General features: G+C 44.3%; 2 protein-coding genes across 2 annotated transcripts in view; one reads left to right on the plus strand and one right to left on the minus strand.

Moving 5' to 3' along the window:
• The first annotated feature begins 3,766 nt into the window (after positions 1-3,766).
• Positions 3,767-17,966, plus strand: FBXO7 (F-box protein 7). The gene is made up of 9 exons (XM_056847572.1): positions 3,767-3,888; positions 7,676-7,940; positions 9,735-9,962; positions 10,877-11,018; positions 11,693-11,776; positions 13,047-13,139; positions 15,352-15,528; positions 16,743-16,780; positions 17,590-17,966. The coding sequence occupies exons 1-9, from the start codon at positions 3,767-3,769 to the stop codon at positions 17,962-17,964; spliced, it is 1,524 nt and encodes a 507-aa protein (XP_056703550.1). The 3' UTR covers positions 17,965-17,966.
• A 5,184-nt stretch (positions 17,967-23,150) lies between these two features.
• The window catches only part of SYN3 (synapsin III), a 222,028-nt gene continuing 220,952 nt past the window's right edge, over positions 23,151-24,226 (minus strand). Inside the window, exon 13 of the mRNA XM_056847571.1 lies at positions 23,151-23,288. Within this exon, the coding sequence (XP_056703549.1) occupies positions 23,156-23,288 (133 nt within the window). The 3' untranslated portion in view covers positions 23,151-23,155. The remainder of the gene's footprint in view (positions 23,289-24,226) is intronic.

A 24,226-nucleotide genomic window follows, 5' to 3' on the forward strand; every position in this document is an offset into this window, starting at 1 on the left:
TCAACAGAATGGTGAACAGCAAACAGAGCAGGAAGGGCAGGCATACTTACACTGGCCAGAGACTGCGTTCCCCTTCTCCTCCTGGTCTTTCATTCATCAAATGTGCAATACACAATAATGTGTTTCAGGAATGATACAATTTATTAACCCTCAAGCAATTTTATTTTAAAAATTACATATTATATTTGGGGTATAATTTCTACCCCAGGCCCAATTCTAGCATAACTTGGGGTAGAAAATGTCCCACAAAACCAGTAACGTTTGTTGTGGCAGAAGTCATTGAATTTTACAACAACAAAATATCCACAGCTTGAAGACACACTTCCTTTCATATGAGGTAGCATTCTTCCTTTGAGTATATGCACCTCTTCCCGTTTGCATACTAAATAACTCATACCGGATTAGCTCCTTTACAAAACTGCAATGTTTTATTTTCAGTTTAAAAAACAAAAACTATGTTTTGAACCTAAGATACAAAAAAACTAACACAGACTGCCATAAATTTTAACAAAAATATCTAATATTAGTAATCCCTAAATGTGGTTTGCACCTGGGGTATTTTTTTGTACCCCAGAAACATACCTTTCTATGGTGCGAGATATACAAGCTCTTTGGTTGGGCCAAGCTACAGACAATCTTGACACTTCATTGCTGCTGTGAGCCTTGCAAGCAGATCTCCCACAGCTGGCACACTTTCTGCCAATTTTTTTATCTGCTGCCCCAGGAGAAGCAAAACAGCGTCCACTTTTTGATGTTCCACATGTTGATCTAGAAGCTTCTCCAGATATATGCAGAACAGTGTATCTAAGACAAGCTAGAGAATTGATGTCCTGGTTCAGCCTGGGCATTTCTTCTATCTTTTGCTGTATCTGGTGGTGGAAAGTGCCTTCAAGTCACAGCTGACTTATGCCGACTGCGTAGGGTTTTCAAGGCAAGAGATGCTCAGAGGTGGTTTGCCATTGCCTGCTTCTGCGTGGGCTGAGAGAAGAAAAGTTGGTTTTTATACGCCGATTTTCTCTACCTTTTAAGGAGACTCAAACCAGCTTACAATCTCCTTCCTTCCTCTCTCCACAACAGACACCTTGTGAGGGAGGTGAGGCTGAGAAAGCTCAGAGAAAACTGTGACTCACATAAGGTCACCCAGCAGGCGTCATGTGTAGGAATGGGGAATCGAACCCAGTTCTCCAGATTAGAGTCTGTCGCTCTTAACCACTATACCACGCTGGCTCCTTGGTGTATCTACACCTCTACATTCCTCTTGTATATTTGTTGGCAAATCTCATGTACTTTGTAATGGTGCAAAATCTTCCCAGGCTTGTCATTACTCTGAATAAGGGAAGCCCTGTTTCAATTCTTGCCTCTCACGGCATTAGTATTGCTAATGTCTACAGTATTGCTAACCTGCAGGTTCACATTGGAAAGGATCAGCAGGCTGGGCAGCTGCCATCCTCCCACCTCTAGCTGTTCTGCTTTTCTGGTGACCATGGCCTCTTTCACATATCTCTGATAGGCTTTCCAGAGGCTGCTGCTTATCTGTGGATATACTTGAGCTTGAGGAACTCTCTGAAGGAGCTCAGTCTTTGGGTTCTGAACAGCTTTCTGTTTGTGCCATGTCCTCTATTTTCAGATCCAATGTGATTACTTTCAGAGTCACTGTTCCAGACCATTATGAGAGCTTTTTCAGCAGGTGCATGTTTGGTAGCACCTCTGCCCTGCAATGTATTGTATTGTATTTATTGATACGGTCTGTCTGACCAGCCCTGCAATGCAAATATAATACAACCATAGAGTTGAATACTGAGCAATACTCAATCCCCACTTGTGCTGCCACCCCCATCTCAAAACAACTGCCCATTTTGAAAGTATGTCACCCAGCACAAAAGCTGTGCGCGCACACAAAACACCTACACACAAGAGGGCAGGGGGAGGGCCAGGGGCTGCCATGAAGAAACTGCCTGAGCAACCTGTCAAAAATGCCCTGCAGATTTTTAAAAGAAGGCTAACAGCTTGTAAAAGATAATTCACAGTGGGTAGCCGTGTTAGTCTGTCTGCAGTAGTAGAAAAGGGCAAGAGTCCAGTAGCACCTTAAAGACTAACAAGAATATTTTCTGGTAGGGTAGTCAGCTTTCAGATACCTGAAGAAGTGAGCTGTGGCTCATGAAAGCTCATACCCTACCAGAAAATATTTTTGTTAGTCTTTAAGGCGCTACTGGATTTCGTATCTGAAGAAGTGAGCTGTGGCTCATGAAAGCTCATACCCTACCAGAAAATATTTTTGTTAGTCTTAAAGGTGCTACTGGACTCTTGCCCTTTTCTACTACAGCTTGTAAAAGGTTATATATACACACACACATAAAAGCATTTTATTCGGCGTGGTTTTATGTTGAAATAGTCCTTGTGTCTTAAAACATGGCTCACACCTTGTATGTGGTATCCAGTGTTTCAAAAGTGAAGAGAAGCACTCTTGTTTGTAGTGAAATGTAATCTTAATCAAGGAGTTGGAACAGGGGAGGAGCAACTAAACAGAAAACAGGAAGTTACAAGGAGACTGAAAAAAAGAAAGGGAGCAAGCAGGCACTAGGGAGGAACTGTTAACTTTTCTTTGTATTATAAACGTTCAACAAACACCTTCTTACACAAATACCTGAAGTCCCTGGCATTAACGAGACACTGTTCACCACATGAGAAAACTGCCTAGCAGCCAAACAGACCAGATTTCCCACCTCCGTAGAAGGAAAGACGAGAGCTCATTAGGCCTTTCCATCTCCTCAGTGTGGTATAGGCATGTGCATGTCTCTTTAAGACACTGGTTCCCAACCGGGGGTCTATAGACCCCCAGGGGCCCGCAAGAACTAAATTAAGGTCCGCGAAACAAAGTTATAAACCCATAATAAATTAATATTTTCAATTATTATAAAAAACATATTCAAATATTATTCTAAGTTTAATGTTTAACTAACAGTTATGATTAAAGTTTATTTTCAAATTCTCTGAATTTTTATTTTGGACCTTGGGGTCCCTGCACCGAACAAAAAAGTCCTAGTGGTCCCTGGTGAAAAAAAGGTTGGGAACCACTGCTTTAAGAGAAGTGTAAGATAATTATATATAAGAGTAGATAGATTGTGGGAGAGGCGTGCAGCAGTTTGGATATGTTTTTAAGTTGCTTATCTGACTGGAATAAAGAAACTTTAAAGAAACTTGGAACCTAAGTGTGGAGGCGTTATTCAACAGACATAACACTCAGTAAGCAACCAGGCCCGCAACGCCCCACTTTCCCTTTAACCGCCCCACCCCCAAACTGGCCACGTGCCCGCTGCCTCAAACCGCCGTTATCATTTTCCTCGCCACGCCCCCACCAAGAAGCCCGGAGGACCGCGCACGCGCGCAGGCAGGAGCTCGCTCGAAAACAAGCTCCTCCCCTACGCTGCCAAGGGTGGGGGAGGAGAGCGCAGAGAGGCAGGCAGGCAGGCAGGGGGCGGTCTGAAGAGAGCCTCTTAATCGATCGCCTTCGCGTCGCCCCTTCCCGAGTTCGGGGCGGCGCTTGCCGGCGACGGGGCGGGGCTTCGTGTCATCACGGGGTCGAGGCGGCGGGGCGGAGAAGGCGGCGCTTCCCCGACCCAAAACAATAATAACGACGGCTCCCAGAAGCCCCCGCGCCCGCCGCTGCCCGCTCCTCTGGCGTCGCCGCTGTCGCCGCTGAGGGCCTGCGGGAGAAGCAGCGGCCGGGAGGGGAAGGCCCGCCGCCGCCGCCGCCGCCGCCATCGCCATGAAACTCCGGGTGCGGCTGCAGAAGCGAACGGCTCGGCTTGAGTTGCCAGGGGCGGAGCCAACCCTGGAAGATCTGCGCGCGCGCCTTTGCCAGACCCTGTTGCCCGCTTGGGGTTACAGGTAACGTGTGAATGCATCCGTGGGAGGCGTGGAGAGAGAGAGCGAGCGAGCGCGGGAAGGGAGTTGACGTGGAAGGGGAGCCAGGGACGCGCTCTCTTTGCCGGCGTGGTGGTCAAGAGCCGTGGACTCTAATCTGGAGCACCGGGTTCGATCCCCCGCTCCTCCACGTAAGGCCAGCTGGGTGAGCTTGGGTTAGTCACAGTTCTCTTAGGGCTCTCTCGGCCCCAAGGTGTCCGTTGTGGGGAGGGGAAGGGAAAGTGACTGTAAGCCGGTTGGATTCTCCCCTAAGTGGCAGAGGCATCTTAAAAACCAACTCTTCTTCTTTTAAGCTCAGGTTGGAGCATGCTAGTAACGGCCTACCCTCTTTAATATTCACAGCAACCCTGTGAGGTAGGTTGAAAGAGAGTGACCACCCAGTGAGTTTCATAACTGAGTTGGGTCTGGTCATTCACACGTGTTAGTCTGTCTGCAGTAGTAGAAAAGAGCAAGAGTCCAGTAGCACCTTAAAGACTAACAAAAACTGAAGAAGTGAGCTGTGGCTCACGAAAGCTCATACCCTGCCAGAAAATATTTTTGTTAGTCTTTAAGGTGCTACTGGACTCTTGCCCTTTTCTACTACTTGGGTCTGTTCAGTTCTCGTTGCTATACTTCAGGCACCAGACTGTCTCCTATGGCCTTTCCTCCTCGCTCTTTCTTGTGTTCCCTGCACTCCTGGGCTGGCCCAGTGAAGCATGTGTCAGAGATATCGTTAATATTTTACTTATACGATTTTGTTAATATGAACACCTTTTACAGAACTGTATTGGTAAGAATGGGTGGGGCTTCCCTCCCACACCAGACCTTTAAATCTAAAATAGTAATAATAAAAGTAGCTGGCCTTGGTGGGACAGAGGAACATCGTGGCTGAAGTTGCATGTACTTTGGTTACAGTTGGAACTCAGGAGGCACACGTCCTGTTTACTTTGGCCCTAAAGGGGCTAGATAAGCTGGAGGCCCACATGGAAGAGGTTTGTCTTGAGGATGAACTTGAAGGAAGGAGAAATGGCGCCGCATACTGTTCAGGGAAGGAGGTCCAATTGTGGTAATATTTCATAGGCACTTGTTGTCAGAGTCTAGATGATGGGATGAGAAGAGTGATTCTCAGTTTCCCCCAGCACCGATATTGATGTCCATTGTGTGCCTGGAACGAAGGCATCTACAGTACTGTCAGCATTTTTTTAAGGTCTTAAATACTGGGGGATGTGAGTGGATTTGACAGACTGATGTTGTCCCGCATCCTCCTCTTGGCAGTCATTATGCAGAAAGAGGCATGTGGCAGTGGGCTTGCTGGAGAGCCCAGTCATGTGGCCTCTAGGCCACAAAGGCAGCTGATGGCGCCAAGCACGGATGCAAAGGAGGAGGAGGTGTACAAGCAATTCATTATGCCAGAAAAGATTCACAGACCTATTCTGAGAGTCCAGTGTTGCCCACAGCTATTTAGTATCTTGTGCCCCTCCAGATGTGCTGATAACATTGGATGATGTTAATTGGCCTTGGCTGGGGATTGAGGGTGGTATTTAAAAAGAAAAAAAGAAAGAAAATAAATAATTTCTCCTGTAGGCAGATAGGGAGGCAGTCAACCAGCAAATTCTTAATGCAGCCACGTCCTCTGATATCAGCCGTTTGCTACTTATAAGCAGAACACAATGGGAGGGAACACAGCAGCCTCCACTATAAGGACTGTTTGAGTGGGAAGAGCCCTGGAATGCACATGCTCCATGGTGCTATGAAGATATGGGTTTGAAGAAGAGTTGGTTTTCATATGCCAACTTTCTCTACCACTTAAGGAAGAATCAAACCGGCTTACGATCACCTTCCCCACAACAGACACCCTGTGAGGTAGGTGGGGCTGAGAGAGCTCTAAGAGAGCTATGACTAGCCCAAGGTCACCCAGCTGGCTTCATGTGTAGGAGTGGGGAAACCTATCCTGTTCACCAGATTAGAGTTCACCGCTCTTAACCACTACACCACGCTGGCTCTCTGCACCATGCTGGCTGGGTGGTTTGAGACTTCCTGCAGCCCTGTTTTCTTTGGCCAGATGTATGGGCTAGGAACCAGGGACACAGTGCTCTTGTGAATATGTAGCTCACTCAACAGAGCACGCAGAGCTTCAGGTCTGGGGATGGGGGCTGAGGAGCTACAGGCAGACAAAGTGACACACAACTGCACATGCACCAAAGGCAGTGCAGAAAACACAATCCCTGCCAACACCCTACTAACGCATTGAGAGAAGACACCTTTGTGGCCAACAGGGGAGGTGGGTTTAAGGGAAAACTGGCAGGAAGGCACAGCACATCTTTTGGCCAGCAATACACCGAGCACAAGCAAAAAGGAAAAGGCCTGGCTGAGAATCAACACATTTGAGAACAGTCTTCTGGCCACACATGTAACTGGGTGCTTCGGAGCAAACACAGAGCAGTAGGAAATCTTCAGCTACCATGGTATTGACATCAGCCATATACTGTATACCAGGGCAGGATGGACTTCAGTGAAAGGCATAGAGTAGTGGAAATGCACCCTGGGATGGAATTGTATGTGTCATCCCAGAGAAATTGTGCATGGCCCCTGGGGGTGTCCTATCCTGTAGGTAGGAAGGAGCTTAAGTGTTTTTTTTAGCTGGCTATCTGCCACTTATGAAACTGAAAACAAAGTTTCACTTACTGGCTGCTGCTGAAATAGAAACCAAAGTGGTTCTTTAACGAAGCTTTCCCTCCTTGTTATGATGTGAAAAATATTTCTTGCGTGTACATGGGTAAAATGTAGAATCAGCAATTGTAAAGATAAAATACAAAATGAAAGTGTGTCTTAGTTTCTATTAGAAAAGCTGTAGTTCAGCAGTAATAAAAGAATGTATGCATGAAAGCTTTCTGATTGGCCTTTAAGATTGAAAGCCTGCCCTCCTTAAGTGAAAGAATAGTTAAAAGTACTTTGTGAAGTGAGGGATCAGTTGAGACTTCTGGGGATTGACGAGCTGTCAGCATCTGATTTTGAAGGAGGATGGTTGCAGTACCTTTTAACATTTTCTTTATCCACCCTGTTATGTTTTTGGGTTGGCTATAATGAGCTTTACCACTCAATCTTGTCCAATTCCTTTCCTTACTACAGTGTCCACCCCTTGTAGGTTTTGTCCATTTAGGTCCCTTGATTGCCAGCATATGCCTTTTAGTTGGTCGTAGTCAACCCCTTCCATCTTTCTTCATTGAATGAGAAGCTGGTTGATTTTAAACATCACCCCATCATTTTGAAAAGGCACAGGGTTGCTATGTTAACAGGACAGTGCATTGTTAAAAGTAGGATAAGTCATAACCTGGATGTTTATTATTGTGTACCAGGGTAGATCAACATCCGGGTATTGGGGCTGTCCGCCTTTTCCTGTGCATTTTGCTGCTAATACAAACACACTCACACCCCAAAGTCCTTTATAATGTGTTTCAGTTGGAGCTGATTGATATAACTTTTAGATGCAAGCGAGAAGGGTATGATGAACTAAAAGTTATTATGTCAGAATTGAAAGACAGGCCTGTTCTGTGAATCTTGCTGAACATTTCTGATTGCATACATGCCTGTAAGGAGCTAACATAAAACAAATATGGAAGAAAATAATAAAAAAACCTCATCAGCGTTGTCTCTGCTGTTTGCATTGTAGCAGTCATGTTACTGGTGGTCTGTTGTTTAGGCTGCCTGCAGGCCAAATGGTGGAGGTATGGCTGTGGTACCCCCATGCAGTTTAACTTTGTTTTCTCTGCAGTTCTAATACCCAATTTGCAATAACCTTGAACAACAAAGACTCCCTCTCTGGGAACCAGGAACCTCTAGCATCATTTGGAATTGTTTCAGGAGACCTGATATGCTTGAGGCTGGAAGACGCCAACGCAACACTCACGTTACCTCCATCCCCTCCTTCCACTTCAGCAGTATGTCACAACCAACCCAATAGTACAGAAAAAGAAAGACACAATGGGCACATAGAAGACGGTCAGGTCCAAGATGACAAGCAAATGGCTGACAATACGGTAAGTCCATAAGATCTGAAGCTACAAGGAAGAAGGCAGATATGGGGTGTGGTTGAGTCGCAGTAGCAATGATCTCATCCCCAGTATAAGGAGACATCTGTAGTATGTCATCCTTTGCTTGCAGTTTTAGTTTTTAGCTGATGTAATCTGGGGAAGGTTTGGGAAAGTTTTGAACAGTTATTTTGATGAGATAGCTAGATAGAAGACTAGAAGCTATTTCAGAAATGTATTCATCGTGTGATAAAGTGAACAGATGTAATAAGCAAGTCAGCATAAACACAATAGCCAACCAGGTTCTTAGAAATACACATCATTGTGATAAGTGACTTTAGGGATTGATCAGATAAGTTTTCTCTATAACTGTGCATGAGTCTGAGGACCAAATCAGATTTCCTTGGACTGAAGCTCAGCTATCAGAGATTGAAGGACCCTTGCATGGTAAAATATTAGGATCCTGCTGGCTTATTTGACATTCCTTAAGAGCAATGAATAAGAGACTGAATTCTGATTTATTCTAATAGACAATGAGTTTTAATATGCATTAAAATAATGATAGGAGAATTGATTATGCTTGCCTGCTTAATTACATTCTATATAAGTTCAATAATTTTAGTACTCTATTTTATACTGTCTTGTTTAATGAAACAAACCTTTCCCTTTTTAAATAAAAGTTAGAAAGATTCACACAGGTGTCAGTTCATTTGCTGGTTACCTGAACAGAGAAACAAAGGACCTATGTCCTGAGAAAAATATTGTATTATCAAAAAAAGGTTGGAAGAGGTGTAAGCCTTTTCTAATTTGATAAAATGGGGAGGATTGTGATACTTTGGATAGCAGCCAAGAGCAAAGTCTTGAGTTATTTTCAGTTCACAGCTCTCTGGAGTTACGGGCAGAAGCCTTGCTCGTTACAGTTGAGTGTGTGGGGGTGTGTGGTCCCATCTGAATTATCTTGTCATGTGTAGCTTGACATGTATTGTTGGTGAGAATAGATTTCATCTTCCACCACTACAGTCCTTTTCTGTGTTTCCTGTATATGTTGTAAATCACTCTATACTGAACACTGCTTCTCTGCCTTCTGTATTCCATTTGGACAAGGACAGTAGTAAAGCTGCATCTGTTTTTGCAAGGAAGATACCAGGTTCCTAGTTTCAGTGAATGGCCAATCCTTGACTTTGCCATCTCAAATTTCCTCCATGTCTTTTCAAGCAGATCGGTATGGAATCTCTTATGTTCATATAGGTACAGATACATAATTCTGGATCTATTGCTTGACCAGCATGGTACTTTCATTTTGGAATGTGTGAGAACTTTCTATGCTGATCAGCAGCTTCCTTTGTTGGATAGTCATCTGAAGCATAATTTAGCGTTTTTGTAATTATTTTAACTTGTTTTAATTATATTATACGCACGCACACACAATCTAACTGTTGGAAGCTGTCCTGAGCCTGACTTGGTTGGGAAAGGGCAGCGTATAAATTGAATAAACTAGATAAATAAAATAAATAAGGTCCAAATAAGGCAGTAGTGCATGCAGGCATTTAGGAGCCTTCCTGTCTGTGCACACTTACGTGTTGTAGAGCAGTGGTCTTACACTGAACATATGAAGCCTCTTTTGTTTAATACTAAATTGTATTAATTTAAATAGTCAGATGGCATGTTTTGTATTGCCAGCTATTGGACATGTTTCCCCCCTCGCTGAAAGCTATCACTCCAAAGGTTTTCTCTTGGTGGCTTTACTCATCTAGATATAACTTTTTAACAATACTCTTCTGTGTCTGTTGCTGTCCTTTCAAGGCAGGATCCTGCCAAGAGTTTGCTTCAGAGATGGTCTCGGATGTTCCTGATCTCCAAGAATCTGAGGGTTCTTACCCTATGGGGCCGATGCTGTGTTCTGAAGCTACAGATGGGCAAGTGCCGCATTCTCTTGAGACCCTTTACCATTCTGCAGAGTGTGTCAATGCCAACGATGCTTTGATAGTTATGATTCATCTTCTCATGATGGAGACGGGCTACGTACCTCAAGTAAGCAACATAGAAGAGCAGCTACTTCTGAAATTGAATGGCAGTGTCAGGAGTCCCCTTTTGCCTGGTGTGACTGTAATACTGGCTACCAGAAAACATTATTTTTTCCATCAGGAGCTATCATCATAAACACATTCTTTTTCTTCTGCCTTTCATCTCTGGAGTGATCTCTTTTCCTCCTGGCCCTTCTCTACCTGCTATTAATCAAGGTTGATCATTGCATGTATATTGACACAAGTTATGGTTGATGAAGGCCAGGTTCCTTCAGGACCATGCTTTGCAAACCCCCTTCAAGGTCTGACTTTGGAGGGAGTAATGATTCTTATTAAATGTAGATTGTGCAGCCATGCCTGTAATCATATACTGCATCAAAGTAAAATAATAATTATTTTGATAACATCACACTTACGAATTTAGTAGTCCGGGACTGTGACTTCTCTAGTGTCTAATTTGTGAAGTTCTTTGTTTCTAGTACAAATGACTTTCAAGTACCTTGGATTAGGTTTTAGGGTGTTGCTTTGACTTGAAATGGCCTTTCTCATATTAATTTTTAAAGTTCCCTCAAGCAAGTGTCAGTTTGAAGATTTCACAGGAAGTCGCGTGAGCCTGAAAAGTGTTTCAGCTGACTAGATTTTTAAAAAAGCATTCCTTATTCAGGTTTTGTGCATACAGGGTGGGTTGGACTAGTTTTTACAATATGTGAGAGGTAGAGGCAGGCAATGTAAACTTTGCTATAGTGATTCCTGTCTGTGACAGGAGGCTAGCAAATATTATCTACTGCAATCACGTTGCCTGCTTTGGTCATGCAGAATATAGGTTTCTGGCCACCACCTTTTTTTTTTTTTTTGTGAAGAAGCAACTTTGAGGTGGAGCTGAAGGGACCGCCACACTAACTGCCTTTTCATTCCTTCCAGGGGACAGGAGCAAAATCAATGTCCATGCCTGAGAAGTGGAGAAATGGTGGTGTTTATAAGCTACAGTATACTCACCCTCTCTGTGAAGACGGCTCTGCTGCCCTGACTTGCGTGCCTTTGGGGGACTTTATTGTCGTCAATGGTAAGCAGGCCGGGCATTTTTTCCCCTCTGAAATGTTTGTTTTTTCCAGATTTTCTGCGTGATTGCACAGCGTTAGAAAGAGAGAGAGGATCAGTGCTATGGTAGTGGGAGGCAGAAAGTGGAATGCTGCTGTCACTTGTGCATGAGAGCTCTGCACAGTCATCCTTGGGAATTGAAACAGAAACCCTTTTGGTATCTGTCTTCCGAAATTTAAAGCTGAAGTGTTTGCATTTCCAGCAAAGACTGTGTGTCATGCGAGGTTCCCAGAGCCGCCCCCCTCCTCCAATTCCAGAATATTTTAGACACACTCTTTACTGTTTTAGACACATTCTTTACTGTTCTCTTCTTTATGAATTCTGAATTTGAGCTCACAAATGAGCAGGCCGTCTAAATAGCCGTCTTAAAGTAGCGAACAGAGTTCATTTGTCTCCAGTGAGGCCAGCATTGTAATATTTTATCTCAGATATAGGATTCTTCATGGGAGCTGGTGCTTGAGCTAATGGATTTTGCGGTGATAATATAATTGAAGCTCTTGTGTACACATTGCTGCCTCTCTGGGGGCCTTTTCAGATGTCACAAGTTGCTTCAGAAGAGTCTCTTTTCTAAAACAGTTTATTCTGTGCAGGATGCAAACTTTGGTTCTCATTCTGATCAAACTGAGTATGTGTTTGCAGCAATGTTGAAGATCAGCAGTGACCTCAAAAGTGTGAAGAAACTGCAGCTTCTGCCAACATCCTTTGTTTGTTTTCAAGACGCAGGTACTTAACATTATTGATTCATTTTTATTTTACTCAATTAATAACCCACCTTTCTCCCCAATGGGGACCCAAAGCAGTTCACATCACTCTGCTCTCCTCCATTTTATGCTCCCAACAACCCTATGAGGTAGATCAGGCTAGGTGTGAATGGCTCTAGGTTACCCAGCAGACTCCCATGGCAGAATGGGGAACCCAGGTCTCCCCGGCTCTAGTCCAGGGCGTGAAAGAGTACACCATAGTGGCTTTCATGTAATCTGATTTGAAGAAGTGGGTCTCGGTCTTGAATGGGGAACAGCAAGGTACTAGTATAGGCAAAGCAGAAAGGAATGCTTTAACAGGGTTTCACAGACACCAATGAAGCCTTGTTTATTGAAAACACTTGGTACAAACTAGATGTGGCTGGGTGGGGCAGGCAGGAGAAGAATCCACTTACCTGAGAGCCAGCATGGTGTAGTGGTTAAGGGTGGTGGGCTCTAATCAGGAGAACCGAGTTTGATTCCCCACTCCTACACATGAAGCTAGCTGGATGACCTTGGGTTAGTCACAGTTCTCTCCAAACTCTCTCAACCCCACCTACCTCACAAGGTGTCTGTTGTGGGGAGAGGAAGGGAAGGTGATTGTAAGCCGGTTTGATTCTCCTTAAAAAGGTAGAGAAAATCAGCATATCAAAACCAACTCTTCTTCTTCTGCCTATTCATGTCTACAATAGGAGATTATGTCTTATTATTTTGCAGAGAGTGGACTTTAGGTGAGGGGGAAAAACACTTCTTTTCCCTGCTGCAGTTCATTGCTTTTGAGTTTTTCCCTCCAATGTCCCAAGTGGGCTGGGCTGGGAAGACAGAGGCTTGCAAGAGTGGAAGAAGGTCAGATCTAGCTCCTCTTGTCCATGCCTTGTTATTAAATACAGGAAAAACACATCCTTTACATGTGCACAGATGGGGAAATGAAGAAATATTTATGGACACCCCCCCCCAACTCGCAACCTTTAGCTATAGCCTCAGGCGCTGCTTAAGTGAACTGTCTCATTCTTTCTGTTCCCCGTGAAAACGAACCCACAGGCTTTGATTTGCCTGCCTAGATACAGTGGTTTGGACCCATCAGCACTTGGGGCAGGTTGGTGAGAGAAACGGCTTTTCCCTGCCTGGTTGATAGAAGGCAATTTTTACTTGCCAAAGGAAACCAGTTCAGTAGATGTTTACTTTGATGTGCCTTTTGAACTGTACGTTGATCTACCTTTCGTGTGTTTTGTGTGTCTGTCTCTGTTCTGAAGCAAATATCACTGGTGTGTATAAAGATCTTCAGAAATTATCTCGTCTCTTTAAAGATCAGCTGGTGTATCCTCTTCTGGCAGCTGCCCGTCAAGGTAAGAGAAATACCAAAGGAAGTAGTTTATGAACAGGGCCTCTGTGAATAAACTGGGTGCTTCTCCTGTGCCAGCTAAACTCCAACCAGGTGGTTGTTTGAAATGGTGATGGGATTTTTCCATTCGCTTCCAGGCTCTTCTCCTCCTCCCCCACCCCAGTTGTCAAAAACAGAGTCCCGCTAGTCTTGGCACGGAAGTGTGTTTTGAGTTCAGTATTCTTGTGACTTGCCTGGCCCCCGGATCTTTTTGTTTGTGCCTTAGATTTCCTATTTAGAGTTCGCTACTATCCTTTTCCTAAGTGGTCTGGATGGGGTCCCAAACTGAGGGGAGTTGCACAGATGAGAAAAATCAGAATGCGATTTATTTCTTAAGCATAGTTAGGTGCTACGTAACTACAAAACTGAAGAAACACTAACTTCTAATTTAGGGAATGGTAATAAAATAGATAAAAATCTGGAGTTGCCTTTTTGAAGTAACATGAAACACGAACCTTTTTTTAATGGGTGAAGATCGGCAATGTTGTTGAGCATTGCCAGCTGGTTTGACAGTGTTCGGTAATTAAATGCTGGTTTTGTTCTATTCTTTTGCCAGGGTAAGGAAAGATTACAGAGTGTTGCTTAGGATAGCTGATGCCATCATGTAGCCTGCTGAGGAGTCTTTGCTCAGGATGGGGAGATGTGAGGTCTTGGTGGTTGTGGGTAGTTCAGAGGCCATAGAGGAGTAGGTGGCTTCTTTCTATGTGCCTCTTTTTCCCTCTGATTAGCTTGAGATCTTTAGCTCCAGCTGTGGCTGTATATGCAAGCCCAGACGTACTGACAGAACGCGATGTATAAAAAGTGACTGGTTGCAGAAGTATTGGAGAATTTTGAGAGAACTTTTTGTGTCACTGTAATAATACTTCTAACAGTGTGGTGTAGTGGTTAAGAGCGGTGTTTGAAGCGGTGGAGTCTCATCTGGAGAACCGGGTTTGATTCCGCACTCCTCCACACGAGCAGCAGAGGCTAATCTGGCGAACTGGATTTGTTTCCCCACTCCTACACACGAAACCAGCCAGGTGACCTCTTGGGCAAGTTACAGCTCTGTTAGAGCTCTCTCAGCCCCACCTACCTCACAGGGTGTCTGTTGGGGAGGGGAAGGTGATTGTAAGCCGGTTTGAGGCTCCCTTAAGTGGTAGAGAAAGTCGGCATATAAAAACCAACTCTTCTTCTTCTAACATCTCCTGATGTTCTTCAGAAGGGGAAACATTTTCTGTGAATCCCTTAGTTTATGCTAAGGTGTACAGTCTGCAGATGGCTCCATTTCTTGTGTCCTTTGGTCCCTTGGTTAGCACCCCTGTTTGCCACAGACTCTCAGGTGTAGACGTTAGAAGGGGGCTGGAAAGAACCTAGACACATTTCTTTTCTCAATGTAGTGCTTTAGCATGATCTATGTTCAGCTCACTTGTGGCTTTCTCTGTCTCCCAGAGCACCAGCCAATGATTACTTGAGCAGCTTGGATAGTTGTGTGCCTGTAGAGAGTGGTCCTCGTATGGCAAGTGAGACCACTGGTCCATTTAGCCCCAGTACGATCTGTCATGACAGAGCAGCTTTCATGGTCTGTCAGAGAAGTCTTGCCTTTGATATTGTTTCATTGGATATAACAAGGACTAAACCCAGAACCTTTCTGTATAACAGGCATGTGCTTCAGCCAGATACGTAAGTGATAGAATTCCAAAGGGTAGCAATGCAGCTTGGGTATAGGCTGATAATACTCTTTGGATTTTGTTTTGAAACTTGAGTTCAGTAGTGGATTTATTTTTTGTTTCTGTTAGGAAAAATGAGAATGCCATTTCAAATTATTCCTCTTATTTGCCTTGGCTTTTATTTGTTTAGAGATTTTTAATTTTATACTGAGTCAGTGTAATTTTCAGTTACTTGGTGATGGTAAAGGGAATAGTAGTGTGACGCATGAAAGGAGGGCCATGTATCACATTCTGTATTCATGCCCTTGATGGCCATTCAAGGCATCAGCCCTATAGACGCTGCTTAGAAAAAGTTCATTATAGATACTGTTCAGAAAAGAGTTCATTGTTAATATTGTCAGTGCCTATTGCATCCATAAACAATTAGGCAGTTTGAGATCTTAGTAAACTAGATTGGAAGATGAGACCATGTCTTTAAAGGAATGCTGCTTTTACTACTATTATTTTTAACTTGCCATGGTTTGTTCTTAGCTTTGAATTTACCAGATGTGTTTGGTTTGGTGGTCCTCCCGCTGGAACTGAAACTCCGAGTTCTAAGACTCCTGGATGCCCGCTCGCTCCTCTCTTTGTCTGCTGTTTGCCGGGACCTCTACACAGCCTCAAATGACCAGCTATTGTGGAGATTTGTATACCTGCGAGATTTCAGAGGTGACTGCTTACTTGGCTGAAGTGGGAGGCTTGTTCCCAAATCTGATTTTCAGCAGTTGTTCAGGCTGGTTGGTTTCCTTTATGAAAGCCAGCGGTGCCATTTGATGAAAGGCAAACTGCCGCAACACCTGTTTTGGAGATGGCTCTCGGTTCTAGAGCAGGTGGTACTCAGCCTTTCCAGACCCAGAAACCCACCTTTAACCCTGAGATGGAAACATGATTCATTGAGCTGTAAGCTCAGGGCAGGTACATGACATCACAGCCATGTCATGTTGCCACATGTCAGGAGGAGGGGGAGGAGCCGGAGTTATGACTTCATTAGATTTAGGCCGGGATCGTCAGCATCTAGAGACGAACACAAGTCAGGCACCAGAAGATGTCCCATAATGAGAAGGGGGCATAGGAAGGTTTGGAGACCCCTTTCCTCAGAAATAGGTGTCTTTGTCTCTCCCTCCCCTACCAGTTGTCCTGTGCTCCTTGCCTGTGTTTGTGGCACCGAGGCTCCCTACCGGCAAAAGGTCAGCTTTCTTGGAGAGAGCTGCCTCTGTGCCACAAGCACAGGCGTGAAACCTTGGAGGAGCAGCTGGCAGAGGTGGGCATTGACTAGGTTGTGTGGAAAGAGCTTTTGCAGCAACACCTGGGTGAATTTGTATTTTACTAAGAAGGTACTACTGCCGTATGACCTGTCCTGGCCATCCTGGGGCTCAAGTCACTGTGTGTGCTAACCGTGCATATACTATAGCAGGAGTTTCTTCTGCCTGACATTTTTATCGCACCTTTCCTCCAAGGAGCTCAGAGCAGCAGGTACAAGATTCTTCCCATGTGTTATAGTCACAACTCTTTGGAGTATATGCTGAAAGTGAGTAGTTCAGGGTCGCCTGGTGAGCTTTCTGACGGAGTGAGGTTTTAACCCAGATTGTCCTAGTCCCTCTAAATGCTGCACTGTATTGGCTCTCAGACCAGCCTCCGAAAAAGCAGCAAAAACAGCAGCTCTGGAGGCAGGCTTCCACAATCAACCTGAGTGTCCGTGGGCTGGAGACCACTGACCGAGAAAGCCTTCTATTTTTTAAAGTTACCTGAACAAGCCTTCATCTCCAGTTAAAACTTCTAACCCAGGAGAGACTTCCTAAATTAAGTGTACGCTGCCTCCCACTGTTTTACAGAAACACGATATGGAATTGTGGCAATAGTCTGACCTTCTCCCTTCTTTTCAGATCCTGTTCCCAGGCCGCGAGACACAGACTGGAAGGAGGTAGGTGGCTGTTTAATATGTTCCCTCAGAAGTGTTAAGGACAGGCACAGAGCAGAGAGCTAGCGGAAGGCCTGGCTAGGTTCTAAGGTCACTGAAACGACAATCATTGTAGGAGGAAAGCCCTTCTCTTTTCATGAGTTGTGCTTGTAAACTTAAGAACACAAGAAAAGCCATGCCGGATCAGACCAAGGCCCATCAAGTCCAGCAGTCTGTTCACACAGTGGCCAACCAGGTGCCTCTAGGAAGCCCCCAAACGATGACTGCAGCAGCATTATCCTACCTGTGTTCCACAGCACCTGATATAGCAGGCATGCTCCTCTGATACTGGAGAGAATAGGTATGCATCATGACTAGTAGCTATGGACAGCCTTATCCTCCATGAACAAGTCCACTCCCTTCTTAAAGCCTTCCAAGTTGGCAGCCATCACCACATCCTGGGGCAGGGAGCTCCTCGATGCCTGTCTGCCCAATTTCAGTTGAACCTGAAGCAAAGCGCAGTTTGGACCTAGGTTCTTCTAAATGTGTACTTAAGCTTTTTTCTTTCAATGGAATGTTGAACCTCAAAGGGATGACGAGCCCCGCCAGATGCTTTCCTGTAAACTCGGTCATTCTGTTGTTCAAAAAGTAGCATGCTGTATTGGTGGCCCATACCGCTTGTTGCTTTTGTTAAACAATGTCTTTAAGAAGTACAGTAGACCATCATTACATGATGTGATCAGGAAACAAATGTGGGTGGGGATTTTGACAGTTCATTCCAGTTCTTCTAGACTTTAGGCTAAACAATTTCTATATTTCCTCCCCCCCTGCAGTTGTACAAGAAGAAACTGAAGCAGAAGAAAGACGCCCTGCGGTGGAGGCACATGATGTTTCTTCCCCCTCCCCCCCTTCCCATCCCATTGCACCCCAACCCGCTTTATCCTGGTGCTTTTCCTCCTAATCCTCTTTATCCCCCAATGATAATAGGGGGTGAATATGACGAATACATTGCCGACCCAATCAACGCGCTCATTCATGGCCCAGAGGACATGCCGAGTCTATTCCCTCCACTGCAGCCCCATTTTGATCCAATTGGGTTCATTCCAGGTCCTGGCTTCCCACTCCCCGGGAGAGCCGGCGGCAATGACAGATTCCCCCCTAGGCCTGGTCGGGGCCGCCCAGGTGACGGTCGCCGTCCATTCATATGATGACTCTTGCCACCAAGCGTTTTACACCTCCTATCCCAGCGCTTGCTTTTTGAATGATAGGATATTCCGCTCTGGGGCCTTCTGGTGTGTCTCTTCTAATTAGGGCGGTGTGTAGGTACTATGGCATCTTGACTCTGAGGACTGGGTCCGATCACTTGGTGCAAATAACTAGTCCTGCTTCCCTCAGAACTGGAGATCCTTTCAGAAAGAACTCCGTGGGGCGCTTTGTTCTTTTTTTTTGTTACCATCTGTGAATTGCTTCTTAGAGAACACAACCTGGTTGGCCTTTGCTGCGTCAGATAAAGAGCAGTTAAATCACAAACGTTCTGTTGGTCTGGACTGCCTTATTCCCTAAATGTCTCGATTAAATGCCTGCGATGTTTTTTTCCTTCCATAACTGGTCTGATTGTTTTTGAAGTCTTTCCCACAAGCAGCAAACTTTCTATTTATGCAACTTTCCGTCATTGGAAGCCTGTGCTTTCCATAGAATGTATGACTTAATTTTTCCTCACAGGCACTTTTTGTTCGAAGATTTTTTATTTTTATTACTTGAAAAACAAAGTTTTGATACTGGGGACTTTGAGCACAAAGGATACAGGGCTTTGTTTTTTGTTACACTGGAAAGAATAAAACACTGAACATTTCATCCTACAAACAGTTGAATAAAAACATGCCACGGTGTAACCCAGAATCTAACAGAAACAATGACCAAGAATGTCAGAAGCACTTAAAAAGGATATTGCCTTTCTGCCTTAAGAGAGGAGTTCTGTGAGTTCCAGGAGAAGGCTTTTATAAAACGAAATGAGAATGACCATTGTGAAGTCAAATAAGCTCTGTACCTAGAGTGGAAGTGAGGGAGGCCAAGATTCATTGTCACCTAAATGTGCTTACGGTCTCATTACACTGGTGTTGGGATACTTCCTCATCCTGTTCCATATCTCTGTGTGATGGACACGTGGTGTTTGTATTGCTTAAGAAGCAACACCTGTAACTAAATGGTCATATAGTCAACCACCCTGTTGTATTCAGAGATGTCAGAGGATATCTCTTTAGTAAAGGATCAACAGAGAAAAAATCTCGTAGAGCTTTATGGATTAGAACTAGGCTGGTTGTCATTTTTTAAAAACTTGGAATTCTCCTACCTGGTGACAGTATTAAATATAGCTACCAATCATGGGTGGCTTTTCTAACTCTTAAACATTTAGGTGCACCCACAAATTTGCACACTGACTCAGATTATCAGGTGATCTACTAGCTTTTACTTTGCCAGAACTGACTTTAGGTTTAATTGGTCCAATTGGATTTTTGTTCCAAAACATCTCCAAACTAGAAGGTTTCTGGGTATGTATGCGAGTGTGCGCTGTTTATATGCAAGAATTAAGAATGAGATTTGAGGGTGGGAGTGAGTTCTCTGGTACTTGCATTTCTTTTTGTTTGCCCTCCATGCTACATTTCACAAGCTGTTTTAGGAATCATGCCATTTCTTAGAGTGCAGTGCCAACTTCTTACAAAACATATCTTTTCCCCTCCAGTAGATGCCTTTGAACTTCAGTTGTATCCAGCGCAAAATGCAACTGGATTCTTAAACTGGTTGTAGTAACCTGATACGCTGTTTAATGCTAGCTTCAGACTGTTCTTAAGCAGCCTAATTATTATGACCACAGCGTACCTAGATAAATTCTACAAACTCCATATAGCCAATGCACTGGTGCCACAATCTCCACTATCCTATTTGTCCTTTGAGGGATCCTGGGCAAGGAGGGGGAACTTGTGAGACCTTCCCTATCCCCATAATACTTTGAACTGGAGCAAGGAGAATCTGGCCCAGTTATACTCTAGTAGCAAATTTCTCCCTGACCCAGTTCAAAGCACTACATGGCTAGGGAAAGTCTGAGTTGCACAAAGTCTGAGTTGCACAACCCCTCCTGTGCCCAAATCTATCATAATAAGTTTCACTGGCAAAGCAGACTGCTGGTGGGAGGTTTAATCTTTTCTATAGCCATTTTCAGTGTACAAAATGCCATGTAACGGTTTCATCTCTCCCTCTGAGGTAGATCGAATGGAGAGTAAGGTGCAATTGCTTAGAAGGCTATGGCTGTTCGATACAATTTCAAAAAAATTAATAACTTGTTTGGGACCCTAATTCTAAGCCCCACAGGCAGCGCACAGAACAGTCTGCAGTATTGCTCTCGTAAGTGTCATACGCAATGTTGACACTGAACAAATTGCTTTTGCTGGACAGACATTTTGGGGAAAAAAAGACAAAGTTTCATCTTACTGCTCTGAATATACAGCTTAAGAGTAGCATGGGACTGCCGAACAGAACAAAAGCTATGGCTCCTTTAAATGGAAGATTGAAAGGCCTTGGCCTTCCATGATTCAAATTGTGAACTGTTCCTTAAAATAATACAATCCAGATGACTGCTAAAAATTTTGTACAGAGATGGCTGTTGTTTAATCTTGGCTTACTCAATGAAATGTAGTATACGTAGAATGGCAAACTTCATGCATGCTATGTCAATAGTACCAGGGCTTGGTTGTGTGCGTGTGCTGTCATGTCACAGCTCACTTATGGCGACCCCTGGTGGGGTTTTCAAGGCAAAAGATGTTCAGAGGTTGTTTGCCATTGCCTGCCTCCGTGTCATGACCCTGGTATTACTTGGAGGTCTCCCATCTGAATACTAACCAGGGCCGACCCTACTTAGCTTCTGAGATCTGACAAGATCAAGCTAGCCTGGGGCTATCCAGGTCAGGATGTGTGTGTGTGTTGTGCCGTCAAGTCACTTCCGATTCATGGCGACCCTATGAATCAAAGTCCTGCAAAATGTCCACTCTTTGACAGCCTTGCTCAGATTTTGCAAATTGAGGGCTGTGGATTCCTTGATTGAGTCAATCCATCTCTTGTTGGATCTTCCTCTTTTCCTTCTGCCCTCAACTGAACTGCCAGGTCAGGATAGGGTTTAGTTAATTAGCAAAATTAGGCAGAGGGCTGCTGAATTCAGTATAGACTCTATCCCCCCCTTTTTTTTAAAGCACTGAATAACCACCGTCTGCTCACACAGGACAGGCATGGTGCGGTTTTCATACAACTTTGGGCATGTTTGTTCTCATTCTTTTGAGATAGTTGGGACTACCGATGGTGTGCTTTGGTGGAAGCCATGAAGAATCCTACTCTGCTGTTTCTGGCAGAAGTGTGGTGCGAGACTGATATCCTGTTCATTTTAGAGTTGCATAGTTACAATATGGAAAGGAAATAAAGCATACTGTTTTAAAATGAGAATGGAACAGCATGGCTTGTGCCTGTGGGCCATCTTTTCCTCCCTGTGCCCTGGTTTTGCTGGGCTTCTGCTTGGCCTTGCACCCACAGCCTTACTATAACATTGGTACTGCTGAAAACACAGCTAGAATCCAAAGGGAAGCAAAATGCTTTCTTGCCTTTTGCTTTAAAGCATCACTTGTTAATCTAGGGCTTTGTCACTGCTAGAAGATCACGTTGCTGCATTGTGGGGGTGGGTTATCTTAGCCCTTGCTCTAATCCACCTCCTAGAGGTGGTGGTTTTACTATGCCCCATAGTCAAACTGATCTTACTGTTCTCTAAGGAATTACGTTCCTGTGGTAGTCTTGAATCTGATATGGAACAAAAACTCTTCAGTGAGCTGTTTCCAGTCTGAAATGCTGCATTATGCAGGGGTCATAAAGCAAGCTTGGATCTTGACAGCTGCATGTTTCCAAGTACCCCTTGGTAATGTTAATTCAAAGGCTTCTATAGGCTCTTTCACCAGCACAGAGAGGTCTAATATAAGACATGTTACGTATTTTCATTATTACTTGACATTAACACGGGAACAACAACAACAAAAGCTGACAAGTCTTGGGTAGTTAATATTGAAGATTTGTCAAAGCAATTTGGGCCAGGAGATAGAATGGTCTCCCTACCTACTTTGCTTTCTAGTGCCGCTATCATGCCCCATAACTAAACAGGGCATGTGTTTGCGGGGGGCAGTCAGAATGGCTTTTACCCAGAGGGCAGATTGCTCTAGCTCCCACTGAGCTTACTTTATGGGAGGCTGGTAGAAGTCCTGCTTGTTTAAGCTGAAGTGCTGGGCATGTTCCTTGTGGGCAGTCGGAAACTCCAGCAACGTCTACAAAGTACTGATACAAACACAAGTTGCAGCCTATTGGATTCAACTGCACAGTGGTATGGTATGTTGATCCCGTTCTAATTTACCGCTATTGCAAAAAGGTTGTTACCTGTAACTGTTGCTCTCTTCACTTGCTCCCTGAAACTGCATGACCCCTTTTCTTGTAGGGTTGGGATAGTGTTCACAATTCAGTGCTGTGAATGCATGCCTAAAAGACTCTTAACTTTTCTGTGCCAAGGACTTCAATTCTGCAAGGATTACACAAAGATAACCAGGTGATTCTCTTGCTTGAACACTGAAGGGATAGTTCTGATTCAGGGGGGGGGGAGGTACACGGCGAAAGCCTGTTACATAGTTGGGGGTCCTTTTATCACTGTTGGAATCCTTCAAAGTCAGTGAATTCAAAACAAACTGGCATTTAAAGTGCTGTGTAAAAAAAAAGCAATGTAGGTATCTTGGAAGGACTCTGCTGGCGTACTCTGAGCTTGTTCAGGCAGCCACCAAAGTGGATAAGGTGGACAGGGAAGCCGTAGGACTGTGCACTACTTACAGTTGCCTGTCATCAATACACTTGCCTTATAAGTCCTACAAGTGCACAGGCAAACGATAAAAGCACTTGTGCAGTGCTTCAGAAGGTTTGAAGTACTTCGTGTATATTGCAAGATGAGTGGGCCATGTTGGGTGGGCCTGGCAGATCCCATTAAAGAAGGACGCTTGCTCTGCCGGAGGAAGCCTTCTCAGTTGGAAAGAGTCATGGGATCCAACCCCAACATGTGAGCTTCAACCCTTAAATTTAGTAAATGGCTAGAGATTGCATGTATCGTGCCAATTCATAAGGGTATGCGCTATTTGGAAGGTACATGGATGTGAAGCGGGGCCAACAGGAACAGGTTTGAGCAAGTTGTCGCTGCTTGCTGGACATTCCTTCTTTGCTTTTATCTGTGATTTGGGCCCTTGGCAAGAAATGACATTGATGGGACAGGTTAATATAAAAATGGGAATTTGCAAATAAATTAAAACAAAAACAATATTCTGATAGGAGTAGAGATTAATCCGAAAACAGGCTAGCAAATGATTTTCTCAGGTTGCGGATGGTTTCAGCTTTCGCCTCATCCTCGTTGGGGTTTCCCCTTTGGGAAGATTCCGAGAGGCTGAAGGTGTTTGTCAGCGACTGTGATTTGCTGCAAGAGAGAGAAAAAAAAGACAATTTCACTCAAATGAAGTGGAACATTTTTCTCACAAGGCCAAGAAGAGAAAGTGTTGGAAACTAGGCTTTTTGGCTCTGTGATATGGTACCCTCACTGGTGATTAGTGGTGTTAAGAGGGTGGCTGGGTATAGCCTATAGGGTATCACAATATGATGGCTAGATACAGAATTCAGCCCCCCCAAATTTTGAATTTGCCAGTAGACCCTTGTTCTTTCTAGCAGATCTGGGGCATTTTGTCTTCTCTGGGATTGCATTTTCTGCTCAAATAATGTCATCCAGTGGAAAGACTCATGCCTTATTCAGGCCGTGTTAAGAGTATTGACTTCTAAATTCTGCAGTATTCTGATGAGGTTTGAGAATCCTGCTATAACGGATAGCATTACATTTACATACTGTTCCTCTATTTAAAGACCGATGGATTCACATTCTAGCTGCATCTGAAGAAGTGAGCTGTGGCTCACGAAAGCTCATACCCTACCAGAAAATATTTTTGTTAGTCTTTAAGGTGCTACTGGACTCTTGCCCTTTTTGACTATTTAATTATGGTTAGAGGAAGAGATGATAACCATATTCAGAAGTAGCCGGAAAAGGAGACCCACTTATCTGCCCCAAATCCTGTAAATGCAAACAGGATAGGTGGGTAACCCTGGCCTGAAAATAACAACTTCAGGGGAAGAAAAGGCAATTTTAAAGCAGCCTGTACACCACACAACAATGAGCGAAATTGTCCCTTATCACTGACCCAAGGATTCATCTTTGGGATGTTCTGCAACATCCTCCTACCAAAGCGTACCTGCAGGAGAGACCCTTTGGCTCTAATGCCATGCAAATGTTTCAGCTCTTCTGTGACACCAGAAAATCTCTGGAGAATTTCCCCTTTGTAACCAGTAGCTACAGAAGGGTCCTAATTT

Source organism: Euleptes europaea, chromosome 3 (assembly GCF_029931775.1).
Source record: "Euleptes europaea isolate rEulEur1 chromosome 3, rEulEur1.hap1, whole genome shotgun sequence".
NCBI lineage: Eukaryota > Metazoa > Chordata > Lepidosauria > Squamata > Sphaerodactylidae > Euleptes > Euleptes europaea.

What these genes read in the sequence shown, in the direction of transcription:
- FBXO7 (XM_056847572.1), top strand. Translation starts at nt 3,767, where the DNA reads ATGAAACTCCGGGTGCGGCTGCAGAAGCGAACGGCTCGGCTTGAGTTG. An exon ending in TTGCCCGCTTGGGGTTACAG is followed by an intron (nt 3,889 to 7,675) that starts GTAACGTGTGAA and finishes TTTTCTCTGCAG; the next exon opens with TTCTAATACCCAATTTGCAA. An exon ending in GGACTTTATTGTCGTCAATG is followed by an intron (nt 11,019 to 11,692) that starts GTAAGCAGGCCG and finishes ATGTGTTTGCAG; the next exon opens with CAATGTTGAAGATCAGCAGT.